The 13,692-nt window shown below is 46.7% G+C and overlaps 1 protein-coding gene across 1 annotated transcript in view; it reads right to left on the reverse strand.

Moving 5' to 3' along the window:
• The window catches only part of PRDM10 (PR domain containing 10), a 57,464-nt gene extending 45,370 nt beyond the window's left edge, over window positions 1–12,094 (reverse strand). The window contains exons 1-4 of the mRNA XM_014951837.1: window positions 10,768–12,094; window positions 8,724–10,724; window positions 6,529–6,682; window positions 2,442–2,631 (exon numbers count right to left, since the gene is read on the reverse strand). Coding sequence (XP_014807323.1) covers window positions 2,442–2,534 — 93 coding nt within the window. The 5' untranslated portion in view covers window positions 2,535–2,631; window positions 6,529–6,682; window positions 8,724–10,724; window positions 10,768–12,094. The remainder of the gene's footprint in view (window positions 1–2,441; window positions 2,632–6,528; window positions 6,683–8,723; window positions 10,725–10,767) is intronic.
• Between the last annotated feature and the right edge of the window lie 1,598 nt (window positions 12,095–13,692).

Raw genomic sequence — 13,692 nt, forward strand, 5'->3', positions numbered from 1 at the left:
TCTTAAATACCTCCAGGGATGGTGACTCCACCACCTCCCTGGGCAGGCCCTTCCAGGGCCTGACCACCCTCTCAGTAAAGTAAATCTTTCTAATATCTAATCTAAATCTCCCTTGCCCCAACTTCAGACCATTTCCTCTGGTCTTGTTGTTCGTCCTTTGGGAGAAGAGGCCAACACCTGCCTCTCTACAACCTCCTTTCAGGTAGTTGTAGAGGGCGATGAGGTCTCCCCTCAGCCTCCTCTTCTCCAAACTAAACATGCCCAGTTCCCTCAGCCTCTCCTCATAGGACTTGTTCTCCAGACCCCTCCCCAGCTTGGTGGCTCTCCTCTGGACACGCTCCAGCACTTCAATGTCCTTCCTGTAGTGAGGGGCCCAAAACTGAACACAGCCCTCGAGGTGAAGCCTCACCAGGGCCCAGGACAGAGGCACGATGACTTCCCTACTCCTGCTGGCCACACTTCTTGATACGAGCCAGGATGCCGTTGGCCCTCTTGGCCACCTGGGCACACTGCTGGCTCATGTTAAGCCTGCTGTCTACCAACACCCCCAGATCCTTTTCTTCCAGGCAGCTCCAGCCACTCTGCCCCAAGTCTGTAGCGTTGCCTGGGGTTGACCAAGGGGGTCATTTGGGGTGACCAAAATGCAGGACCCGGCACTTGGCCTTATTAAACCTCATCCCGTTGTCCTTGGCCCATTGATCCAGTCTGTCCAGATCCCTCTGGAGAGCCTTCCGACCCTCAAGCAGATCAACACTCCCACCTACCTTGTGTTCCAGCTGCCCAGCCAATTGTTTAGAAAACAATTAAAAATTTACTGTACAATATGCATTTAAAATCTCATAGAATTATGCTTCCAATGGAAAAATCCAGACAAACTACCATCAGTTTCTGTGTTTTAACTCAAGATCGAGCTGGTATAAAAGGCACCTACCCCTACTTCCTTCTCGCATGATGCTTTAAAAACACATGAAAAAGAAAGTTTGGATTTGAACTGGTGCATCAATGGAATTTATTGGTATAGAGCTTCCCCTTTATTCTCATATTCCTTTCTGGATTTATGATAATTCCTTCCCTCGGCTAGTTCTGTAGTTGGAAGTCATTTTTTCCTGTTTGATGAACGGCGAACAGAACCTATTAACTCTGCCACTGCTCCAAGTAATAGTCCTGCAGCTATCATGAGGCAGCAATAGTGTATGTCAGATTGCTCCTCTGTAATATGCACATGCAGTATCAGTAGAAAATTCCACTCTTTAAACAGAAAAACATAAAACTGAAAGCATTAAGCAATGATTCCAAGGACCACTGGAACAAGTTATGTCCGGGGCAGCAGTTTAAATTCCAAACAAGTTGATTTTGACAGAACATTATGATCATAAATGATGATCAGTGGCCTACATAAAATGAGCTGGAATACTTAATTCCAGTGCCAATAGGAAAAGATTTATCTTTTGACACCCTTTACATGCTGAAAACCACTTTCAGAGCATGGGAAAAACAGGACAGTTAACAGGAAACCTGGTTTTAGTATCCATATTCATATAAAATGTTTCCACATAAAACCATGCCACACTTAAGATACTTTATTTACTTTGTTTCACCTTTCAAGCTCATTCCTCAGAAGACACCTGGTAGTCCCCTGTGGATGCTCAGTGCTGACTCTGTACAATAAATCCTCATGCAAACACTACAGTGAGGATGCACACGGTGTTTCACATTTGGAGAACACTCTGCAAATGCTAATTAAAGCCTTATAACTGCCATGTGCAAACAGCAGTATGGCTATCCCACTGTATAGATAACACAGGCCATTGGAAAGTGCCTTTCTTTGCAAATTTCTACACTGGAAATTACCAGGAGAGTCAGAATTTCTCAGCTTGTGGGTCAGATGACATGCAGCAGCCTCTTCATAACATATTCAAAAGAATAAATCAATTTACAGTCTTCTAACAACTCTCAGCTGTATTGTCTCGGAGGCAGAGGGACTCCCTGCATACATCAGAACCTGACTCTATTAGTCACTAACAATTAACATTTCTCCCTTCCCCACTACCAGATGTCTGGCTGGAAAAATTTATTCATATTACTTTCCCTGAGGTCCACCCACAGCTCCTACCATTTTGACTGATGCCATCAAAACGGGCTGCCACAGACCACAGATTTTGTTAATATTCATTAATCTGAATACTTTCCCACATGATTACACATATATTTGGACACTGAAACTTCTATAGCCACTGGCTGGTTTCGTTTAGCTCGTTTCAGACGTCTGTGTATTCACTGCTGTGGTTTGCAAAGCTCACTTTCTGAAGCTCTAATCCCAAATCACCACAGTGGTGTTTGGATTTCTCCTCAAATGAAAGCTTGAGCTTCCAGACTTTGAATCTTGTTCCACCCTTTCTTAATCTGCACAGAAAGAGAGAGCTCTGGAAGGCACTAATCACCTGAGCAGTGTTCTGTTCCTGCTCAGCAGAGTCAGCCCACACCTGAGGACTTTCCTCTTTGGAGTCCATCTCCTCCCCGCCGTGGTGCTCCATGGCGAGAGGAATCTACTGGAGGAAGGTCTGGCTGAATGGATTCATCTCTTCACTGTGTTTCTGCTTCCAGAAGACAAGGGGGTCTTCAGTAACATGGCTATAAAAACAAACAAAAAAAAAAGAGATGGAGGTATTAAAACAAGTGTGACACACAGAATGAAGGCATGAGGTATTATCACCAGCTACTACACCACGGGACCACACTGCCAGAATAAAGCAGACTGGGCTTTACCAACATGTGCTTTCCCATTTACCGTGCTCAAGTTCTGCTGTCTTAGACTTTCTGTGTCCTATTAAAGGGGAAACAAGTCAACCGTTGCTACAAACGCACTGAAGGATTATACACAACACCTCCTGCACTCAAAGATTACACTGAATTCCTCCTGCACTTCTTTCATTGGTACACAAAAATATTCCTCACGTTGTCCTCCTGGCACCTACAGGCCCAGAAATCAGCAAACGATGCAGAAAATTGACCTTAAGCTTCCAACAAGAAAACGCTACGTTCTGAGATGCATCACCACTGGTTTCTTGGTTTGGCTGAAAAGGGGTTTTCTGGAAAACCAACCAGCTTCACATCCACTTTGCTGATGATCCCAAACTGGGAGGGGTGGCTGACACCACAGAGGGCTGTGCTGCCATCCAGCAAGACTTGGACAGGCTGGAGAGCTGGGCAAGGAAGAACCTCATGAGGTTCAACAGGGAAAAGTGCAGGGTCCTGCACCTGGGGAAGAAGAATGTCAGGTACCAGCACAGGTTAGGGGTGGACCTGCTGGAGGCAACTACTGAAGAGAAAGATCTAGGGGTCCTGGTGGACAGTAAAATGACAATGAGCAAACAGTGTGCTCTTGTGGCCAAGAGGCCAATGGTATCTTGGGTTGCATAGGGAAGAGTGTGGCCAGCAGGTCAAGGGAGGTCATTCTCCCCCTCTGCTCTGCACTGGGGAGGCCACAACTGGAATCCTGCCTCCAGTTCTGGGCTCCCCAGTTCAAGAGGGACAGGGAACTGCTGGAAAGAGCCCAGCGTAGGGCAACAGAGATGATTCAAGGACTGGAGCATCTCCCTTATGAGGAGAGACTGAGAGAGCTGGGACTCTTTAGTCTGGAGAAGAGAAGGCTGAGGGGAGACCTTATCAATGCCTACAAGTATCTCAAGGGAGGGTTGAAGGAGGAGGGAATCAGACTCTTTTCAGTGGTTCCCAGTGAGAGGACGAGGGGCAACGGGCACAAGTTGGAACAGAAGAGGTTCCACTCAAATATGAGGAGAAACTTCTTCACGGTGAGGGTGGCAGAGCCCTGGGACAGGCTGCCCAGGGAGGGTGTGGAGTCCCCTTCCTTGGAGACTTTGAAGCCCCACCTGGATGCTCCTGAGTAACATGCTCTGACAAGCTCTGGATGGTCCTGCTTTGGCAGGGGAGTTGGACTAGATGATCTCTATGGTCCCTTCCAACTCTAAAATTCAGTGAAATTCAGTGAAATCCACAGGCAGCTTTCACCTTGCACAAAACGGCAGTCCCGGTTGGCATTCAGGCAGTGTTACACCAGACAACTTTTAGGAAAAGAACAATGAAACTTAAACTCTAATTCAGGCGAGCCCGGAGATCCTGACAAATTGCTTCCAAGCGAGGTTTTTGTTTTTTTTTTTATTCACCTTTTGCAGTTTTATTGGGGGCCTCTCAATCTGCCACGGGGAATTTCAGCAGGGTAATTTACAGCTCTGGAGATTGGGTTTAGTCAGTGGTTCAGCACCTTCCCAATCCTTCCGCTCTCAATATCATATTAAATCACAGGCCCAGGAATTAAGCATGAGGCTGGAGCCCATTTCATTTCTCAGCTAGTCCAATTAAGTTGATTTTACAGCGGGTGCCTGGCTGGGCTGATCCAATGCCAGCGCCCCGTCTGCGCACCGGGAAGGAAGCAGAAGGCTCCTCGCTGACGCTTTCATTCATTTGCATTTTAAATGCAAATTATTTTAGTCATAATTCATTCCCATAAATGCTAGCAGTTGGCTTGTCATTGACAAGCTAAAAAAAGATAGAGAGGAAAAAAAAAATAAAATAAAAAAAATCATGCAGCAGGCATTTTTCTGCCTTCTGCTAATTTCTCCAGCAATGAATAAGCTTTGCAGACCCCAGCACTGCCTGTACCACTGGGCCTGGCCAGAAGATATAAATCAATAGCACAGAAAAGTCTCAGGCAAACGTCACCAAACTCCATGGTGAGAAAAAAAAAATCATATTACTTCCACATATATAGAGTTACAGAACGATATGGGGTTGGAAGGGACCTCTGGAGATCATCCAGTCCAACCCCCTGCCAGAGCAGGGCCACCCAGAGCAGGTCCCACAGGAACGTGGCCAGGTGGGGTTTGAATGTCTCCAGAGAAGGAGACTCCACCACCTCCCTGGGCAGCCTCTGCCAGGGCTCTGCCACCCTCACAGCAAACAAGTTCCTCCTCATCTTTAGGTGGAGCTTCTTATGTTCAAGTTTGTGGCCATTCCCTCTTGTCCTGTCCCTGGGCACCACTGAAAAAAGCCTGGCCCCATCCTCCTGACACCCACCCTTGAAGTATTTAGAGGTGTTGATCAGATCCCCCCTCAGTCTTCTCCAGACTAAAAAGACCTAAGTCCCTCAGCCTTTCCTCAGCAGAGAGATGTTCCAGGCTCCTCATCATCTTTGTAGCCTCTGCTGTCCCCTCTCCAGCAGTTCCCTGTCCTTCTGGAACTGGGGAGCCCAGAACTGGTCCCAGTGCTCCAGCTGGGGCCTCCCCAGGGCAGAGCAGAGGGGCAGGATGACCTCCCTCCACCTGCTGCTCACCCTCTTCCTGATGCCCCCCAGGATGCCCTTGGCCTTCTTGGCCTCCAGGACCCATTGGTGGCTCATGGGCACCCTGTTGTCCACCAGGACTCCCAGGTCTTTCTCCTCAGAGCTGCTCTCCAGCAGGTCAGCCCCAACCTGTCCTGGTCCAGGGGGTTATTCCTCCCCAGGTGCAGCACCTACTCTTGCCCATGCTGAATTTCATGAGGTTCCTCTCTGCCCATTCATGACGTTCCTCTCTGCCCAGCTCTCCAGCCTGTCCAGGTCTCTCTGGATGGGGCCACAGCCTTCTGGTGTCAGCCACCCCTCCCAGTTCTGTACCATCAGCATCCCATCTGCATTCAAATTATTTGATGCAAAACACTCAGGAAAAGCACCAGAAAGGAAAAAAAAAAGAAATACACATACCTGCACGCAACGCTTTAGCTAGGGGACCTCGTTAGCATGGAAAAACCAAGCAGCAAACAATGATTAGGACTGATAACCACCAGCCTTGCTCTCCAAGTGCTGAAAGCCAGGGTAATTTACAAATAAATATTATGTATTTAGACATTACAGCACTCGCAAGCCCTGCTAGATAAATAAATCTCATCCATCCCTACGTAGCCCCTCTCGTCCAGCTACCTCAAAGCTACTTGCTGTCTTATTAAGGATTAATTAACCTAATCCTATCACTTTCCCTCAACTTCATCGCTCATTTTATCAGGTAGATGATCACCCAGAGGTCTAAAACTGACCACCCAGAGGTCTAAAACTGACCACCCAGAGGTCTAAAACTGACCACCCAGAGGTCTAAAACTGCTTGTGTGAAACATGACCACATTTATGTCAGTAACATAACCTGAACGACGACTTTTACATGAAATTAAATGCCTTTCCCCTTGATATTCTTTGGCTGATTTACCCCAAACAGCTCTTTCTTGACTGTCATTATTAAGCAAGTGCCAATTCAGGTAATTGCACTAACAACAGCCAGTAGTTTAATCAATTACCTAAATTGCTCAAAAAAATAAAAATAAATGCTAGAGGTCTCAAGTTTGGCTGGTTTGGGTTTTTCTAAAAATATAATTATCCTGTTAATAAGAATGTAATTAAATTAACCAGGGATTAAATTAAAAGAAAGGCATGGTTCTGGCTAATTCCAGATGGTGCAACAAGTAGTGGAATTTTTGGCTGACCTTCCCCTGAAGCAGCTATTGAAGGTCTGAAGGAAGATGCTGACTCACTCCTGCAGACTCATTTTGGCACAAATAACTCACAACTGGAGTGGAAAGGAGACCGAAGGGTTCAGACAGGTCTTTAATAGACAAAACCTGGCATTAAGGTTCATATCTGCAAAAGCAAAAAAAAAAAAAAGTTCCAAGAAGTTGGAAAAGAAAGCAGAAGGCAGTTTTTTCAAGTTCTGCCACGGTTCTACAAGTTCACACTGAGCTCAAATGTCAGGGAAAAAAGCCCAGTTGAGCCAAATTCAGAAATTGCACCACTATAAACTGTATCATTATTGCTGTTCTTCAGAAATTAAAATAACCCACCACTCAGCCCAGCCAATTGTGTAGCAACAACAATCAGCCAACATTAGGAGCTGCAGGATTTGCTGATGCTTTCAACTTCTGCATTTCAAAATGCATCCTAGGACCTGCCCCCTCTGGTTTGCATTCCTACCCAAGGCTGGAGCTCCACGAATTCTCATCATTTCTCTCATCACCAAAACCCAGAGCAAAGCAGGTTTCCCTGGAAACGTGGATGTGCTGAGTGAGAAGTCAGTGTGAGAGCAGATGGGCCAGGGCTCAGAGAAGACCCAAGGCCAAGGCAACAAAGAGGGCAGGAGGAAAGGGCAAGCGGTGAAATTTAGCTGGTACAAAAGCCAACAGTGAAACAAGACCCGCAGGTGAGGTCAAGAGATGGAAAGCACAACCTGGTCCAAAGTCACCAACACCCGACAGAAAAACCCAAAATAACTTTCCTCACTAGTCCTCCCTAGGATGCTCCCCCTCATTAATCCTGCACGATCTTATTTACTTCTTTGAATCCCCCTCCTTCTCAATATCCCTCCAGCTGCGATGCTGACAGCCCCAGCACCTCGAGATTTACTGATTTCCCCCTGGTCCTCTCTCAGCAGAGATGTCTCACTGCATGAGGAAGCAGAAGACATCCAGCTCAGCACACAACCACTGTTATTTTTTCAAATTAGCTGGAGAAGAATTGTGACAAGCACGTTAGAGTACGTGGCCTCTACTAAGCCCATTAGCAATATCAGTTTGGAAGATCCAGGTAAAGAAAAGACTTGTTTTCTCAAAGGGTCTAAGCTGGAAGCTTGGTTGGGTTTTGGTTTTTTAGGAGAAATAAATGTGAAACTTTGGGCATCAGCACTGCCAAACAGCTGGCACATAGGGAACACTCTCTGCTTCTCTCCACGCTGTTTGCCCACGGATTATCCTTTGCAGTTGTTGATTTTTCTCCCTGGATTTCACATAAATCAGATATTTTCAGACAGGTTAAAAATGCCAAGACTCCAATGGGAAGTTCTGCAGCATCCAAGGGGGGGGACACACACGGTATGAGAGCTATCACCCAATCTATCAACCCTGATTTTGTCACCATCCCAATGCTCCAGTACAACCTGACAACCATCAGGCACATGAGCAAGCAGCAATGCCACCACGTGAGATGCTAAGCCAGTTACAGAAACTGCGAAGACAGCGTTTTCCTCCCCAAAATAGCAGGCACGCCTCAACCAGTGATGGGTGATGACACAAGCTGAAGTGGCAAAAGGTATATTTATAACCCAGTATCGCTCCAGCACGTCAGTGGCAGGACAGAGTGTGTCATATATAACGTAATCAAGATAGAAGATGTGATGTGAATCAAGAACCTGCAAAACTCCCATTTTTTTAAAAGAAAGGCACATTTAAATTCACCACTGATATTATCTTGGCTGTTCCCAAATGCTGGTGCACGTCCTGGCACACACAATTTCCACTCCAGTGAAAAATAAGCTCATTCTGACTTATGTTTGCTGGAGCTCTCAGCACCTTTAAGTATTTATTGGCATTGACCAGATCCTCCCTCAGTCTCTTCTCCAGACTAAAAAGACCCAAGTCCCTCAGTCTTTTCTCAGCAGAGAGATGCTCCAGGCCCTTCATCATCTTTGTACCCTCTGCTGTGCCCTCTCCAGCAGTTCCCTGTCCTTCTGGAACTGGGGAGCCCAGAACTGGACACAACACAACTAGAAAGCATCCAGCTCAGAGCTGGAGCATCACCCTACATGTCTGTACCCATCATATCCAGCCATCTGCCTCATCAGGTAAGCACAAGTAAATCCAACACCTTTTCCAGACAAAACAGGTTCATTTCATATGCCATTCACATTTACCTTCCTTTTCTCCACACCCTCTGGGGACCTGCTGGTGTCTGAGACCTATGGCCTTCCTCTTTAGTTCTCGCCTTTCACATCCAATCCAAAAAAATCTCATTAATGCTGAAGCTTCTCCTCCGCCGCTCCCGATGCCTGGAAAGTGCCTTTGTGTCCTTGCCTGAACAGTTCTTCAATTCTTTTTGGAAATCTCACTTGAAAACTCCTTTTGACCACCACAATACTCTCTGACCCCTTTCTCTCCTGTGTTCTCTGAAGCTGTGTAATTAAACCACCAGCTTTCCCCAGACACCGCATTCAGCTCCAGAGGATGAGAAAAGCACCACTCGGGGGGCAAAAACCCCTCATTCACTATCCAACAGCAACATCCTCGTTAGCTGTGAGGTCCTCAGCAGAAGACACCCCACCTTTAGACACCACAGCACCCATCCCGTGGCCCCTAACACCAAGGGAATGGGAGAGAAAGGTGCTTTAAGAAAAAACCTCCAATATCAGCAAAGGCACTTATTTTCTATGTGGTGTGTAGGAGTTTTTTTACACGAGTTGACTATAGTGAACTCACACAGAGCTTCAAAGGCAAGAAATGCAGAGAAAAGCACCACCATCCCCTCCAAAAAATCCACAGTAACCATATTTTCTTGGCCTACCTGCTATTAAGGAATGACAATCGCTTCCTACGCTAGCACTACACGAGAAGACACACAGACAAAAACCCTGGGGACTTCATCTGCAGCAACCTCTCCAAAGCCTAATTAAGGACATTCTGCTGAGAAAGCACCCCAGCCAGGGGCTGCCAAAAGCTCCTTTCTGTCCCTTCTCTTGAGAGGACAAGAATGGGGGGAATATTAAAGCTGGGCAAGGGGAAAAAGTCCACCTCCCTGCTTGGGGTGCCATAAAGTATCGCAAAGGAGAATCCACTTTATAATAACGGGGCATAAACCAGCTAATGTGATTTACTCATCCAGTGTTGGAAGAGGCTTGCATATAGATTGGGGTTCCCTGCAGCAATAATAGCAGGGGCTCTTAGCTTAATCCTTTAAGTACTGAGCTCACTGACCACTCCTTTTCAGCGCCAGCGAGATTGTTACGAAAGGGCGTTTTTACGGCTCCGGGTCTTCCTCCAGCTTTTAAATATGAAAATGATTTATTATGCTCCAAAGGAACATCACGTGTGTCTGCAAAAAGCTTCATCCCACACTTAAGTTAATTACCCCAGCTTGCCTAGAAGGCAGAGTCGGTGCATTTCCTGAGATCCCTTGGCAAGAACAGGCTCTCGTTGCAGCAAGAAGGTTTCTAACCTCATTGAGGGACTGAGTCACCGCTGCCGTCTCCTCCTCTGCATTCCCATCCCTCAAACACACAGATTGTTTCAAGGAACCCTGGCTCTGGTGCATTTTGGCTGAAAGTTGATAATCAGGTAATATATAAGCCCAATATTTATGTTCTCCTGGCGAGTTAGAAATGGAAATCATACATCGGGCTGGGGCAGCTAAGATTATTTATTTCCAAACCAGGAAAAATGGCTTCAATTTATTTAGTCGTATAATAAATAGAGGAGCTCAGCCAAACACAAACTCACTCTTTACTCAAATTGTGCATAATGAATCCACCTATCTATATTCTTAGGGCACATCCATCAAAGCAACAATGAGCTGGAAAAGATCTCTTAGATCTTCAAGGACAGTTCTCCTGTACTGCATCCAGCGTGTGTCACACTGTCCCCTTCCTAAAGGGACAGTGCCCAAGCTCTAAAAGCAGGAGCAGGACAGTCTGTTGCAACTATTATCTCACCAAGTATCAGGTAAGTAGCTGAAAGTCTGTTTCTACCACAAAATACAGGCGGTATCAAGCACTCCAAGTGAGTCCCAAGAGGAGAGGTTAACATCCTCCTTGAGAGCTACCACGGGCTGGGCTACAAACCTGCTTGGAGATGCAGTTCCCATTTTAAGTTTAGTCCTAATTACTGTATAAGCAAGTGTTTCTCACTCCTCTGTCCTCCACCTGAGTGGGCAAAGAGAGTGTTTCTCACTTCTCTGTCCTCCACCTGAGTGGGCAAAGAGAGAGGTTAATTACACTTCAAGCTCTTCTCAGGTCACCTCTCTTCCCACTTGCTCAACATGAACCTATCCACTCCAGCAGCTAATTTCTTCCTCTCAGCCTCCTGAACGTGTGACCACGTTCTTCACATCATCTTCTTCCAAGTGTCTCATCCTCTGAGGTCCCTACAATATCACCGCCTCTCACTGGCCCACACCACAACTCTCAGGCTCCAGCTGCTTGAGGCAGTGACCCTCTCCACCAAATTGATTTGGTCTATAAATGATAGAGGGAGAAGTCTGATAAAACAAGAAAACGGGGAAAACACATATTTAAGTTCAACGTGACAAAAGGAAAATAAAGGGTCTGCATCAAAACCTCCTCCGCGTCTCTCCTCTGAATTAAATCACCCCTCTCCTTCAAGCTCTTAAAATTCAAAAAGACAAATCTACCTTGTTTGTGCACGTTAAAAAACCCCTCCAACTTGTCTTTTGTTCCTCTGAAGCACTGCAGGCCATTGAGAAAAAATCAGACTATTTATACATTAAAACAGGTGGGGATTTAACATATAACACCAGCTAAGGGCTGCAACACAATTCCATTTCTCTGTGTTGCACTAGTATGAAATAAAAGTGACAAATAGACCCGATCTCATGTTTAATTTAAAACAAAATTCACAATACTAAAACAGCCTCCGTAATTAGCTACACTTATAAGTCAATTAAAATTCAGTTTGCAGCTGCAGGTGGTCAGAAACACACTGGAAGGAGCTGCTGGCTGCAGAGCAAATCACCATCAGAGAAATCACCCAGGGATCTTCTTTACAAGTTGGTAGTAAGGGTGCCAGAGGAGAGTGAGACCCATTTCTCTCTAAATACAAGTTGTTAATTATTCCATCAGATAACAACAATTACACCCATACCTCATCCTATGATCAAGGTAATAAAGCTGTCTTCATTTTAAACACCTAACACACACACGTAGCAAGGCACCAAGAAGCATCAGAATTTGGGAGATAAGTTCTCCATTTAAGGACTGACAAGAGAAATAAACCTTCTTACTTTTTTTTTCCCCCTAGAAACCAAGGCATTAGAAGGCTTGAAACTATCAGTTATTTTCTTTCCACAAAAGATGCAAAGAACCCTCTTGTAAAATCTGCTGATGATTCATTAGCATTTCATCTTCTAACATAACCAACAGAAAGGCAAAAAAAATTGAATTACTTAAAAAATAACAGAAGAAAGCTGAAGCTCCCTATGATCACTATTCCCATTGAAACTCTGGAAGAGAAAACACTGATACGCATCTTACAGACACACAGTTTTGTGCTTGTTCATTCTTTAAAGGCCTGTAAGAACCACGAATAAATCAGTAATACTCCAGGCAGGGAGGCACACAGACACCAAAAAAGCACATTGCAAATACTGACCCTTCAAGCCACGAATAAATCAGTAATACTCTAGACAGGGAGGCACACAGACACCAAAAAGCACATTGCAAATACTGACCCTTCATTTCACTCTCGGGACTGTGAAGCTGAGCAGCCTAAACCAGGTTTTTAACTCCAATCTAGAGACCCCCACAAGACCCATTTGGAGGGTCCACATCGAGCAGTTGAGAGGGAGGAGGTGACCGTACACAGCTTGAAATGTCTCATACAGGGAAACTTAACGCTCTGAATCACAGAATCTTCTAGGTTGGAAGGGGCCTTAAAGATCATCTTGTCCAACCATCAACCTAACTGACAAAAATAGACACCCACACAACAAACAAGGAGCATCATCACTAAACCAGACCTCCCAGCACTACATCAACCCGGCTTTTGAACACCTCCAGGGATGGGGCCTCCACCCCCTCCCTGGGCAGCCCATTCCAATGCCTGATAACCCTTTCAGTGAAAAAATTGTTCCTAATATCCAGCCTGACCCTCCCCTGGTGCAACTTGAGGCCATTTCCTCTCGTCCTGTCGCCTGTGACTTGAGAGAAGAGACCGACCCCCACCTCTCTACACCCTCCTTTCAGGGAGTTGGAGAGAGCAAGAAGGTCTCCCCTCAGCCTCCTCTTCTCCAGGCTGAATAACCCCAGCTCCCTCAGCCTCTCCTCATAAGACTTATTCCCCAGACCCCTCACCAGCTTTGTCGCCCTTCTCTGGACCCGCTCCAGCACCTCAATGTCTTTTTTATGGCAAGTTGCCTCTTTAGGATGAGGTGGTCTGAAAGAACACCAGGACTCCATTTTTCCATTCCAACTTCATGATTTAACAAGCTCCCATTAAATTTTCTAGTGCAAATGTGGCACAGGAGGGGGGAATATGGCATCTCAACACCAAAACCTGCTTAGCAAGAGGTCCACAAGGCCAAGTCCACATGCTGTATCTCTGCTAGGCCACAAGAACAGGCCCATTTGACAGAGGCAACCACCACCACCACCACGAACACCAAAAACATTAGCCAAGGTGCAACAAACACTACAGCTTCCACTTCAGAAGCTGCCTCTGCTCACAGGAAAGGCCTCACCCTTTCCTCCAACCCCTCGATGGCTGGAATCACCTCACAGGCTCTGCAGCCAGCAGCAGGCCCGAACCCACCCACCGGCCTGGTCCTGCTCTGCCCTTGGAAGACCACACAAACCCCATCCTGGGATATGGTGGTGGGGAAAGGGCTGCCACCCCTCCACACCAAGCCCTAGGGCCACCCAACCCCGCTGGGACCCATAACGGTGTCCAAGGGGGGCGCTAAGGACCCACCACCCCCTCCCTCCCCTCAGACTGGACTGAGGGTCCCCCCACACCCTCTCCCCTTTATATACCCTCGCCTCCCCACCGCCGCCGCCAACGGCAGCCAATCCCCTGAGGGGGGGTGCGACGCCCCCCTCCCCTAACTAAGCCAATGGGAGGCAGGGGCGCGAGGCACGCGGCCAATCAGGAGGCGCA

The sequence above is a fragment of the Calidris pugnax genome, unplaced genomic scaffold (genome assembly GCF_001431845.1).
Source record: "Calidris pugnax isolate Ruff unplaced genomic scaffold, ASM143184v1 scaffold145, whole genome shotgun sequence".
In the NCBI taxonomy this organism is placed as follows: domain Eukaryota; kingdom Metazoa; phylum Chordata; class Aves; order Charadriiformes; family Scolopacidae; genus Calidris; species Calidris pugnax.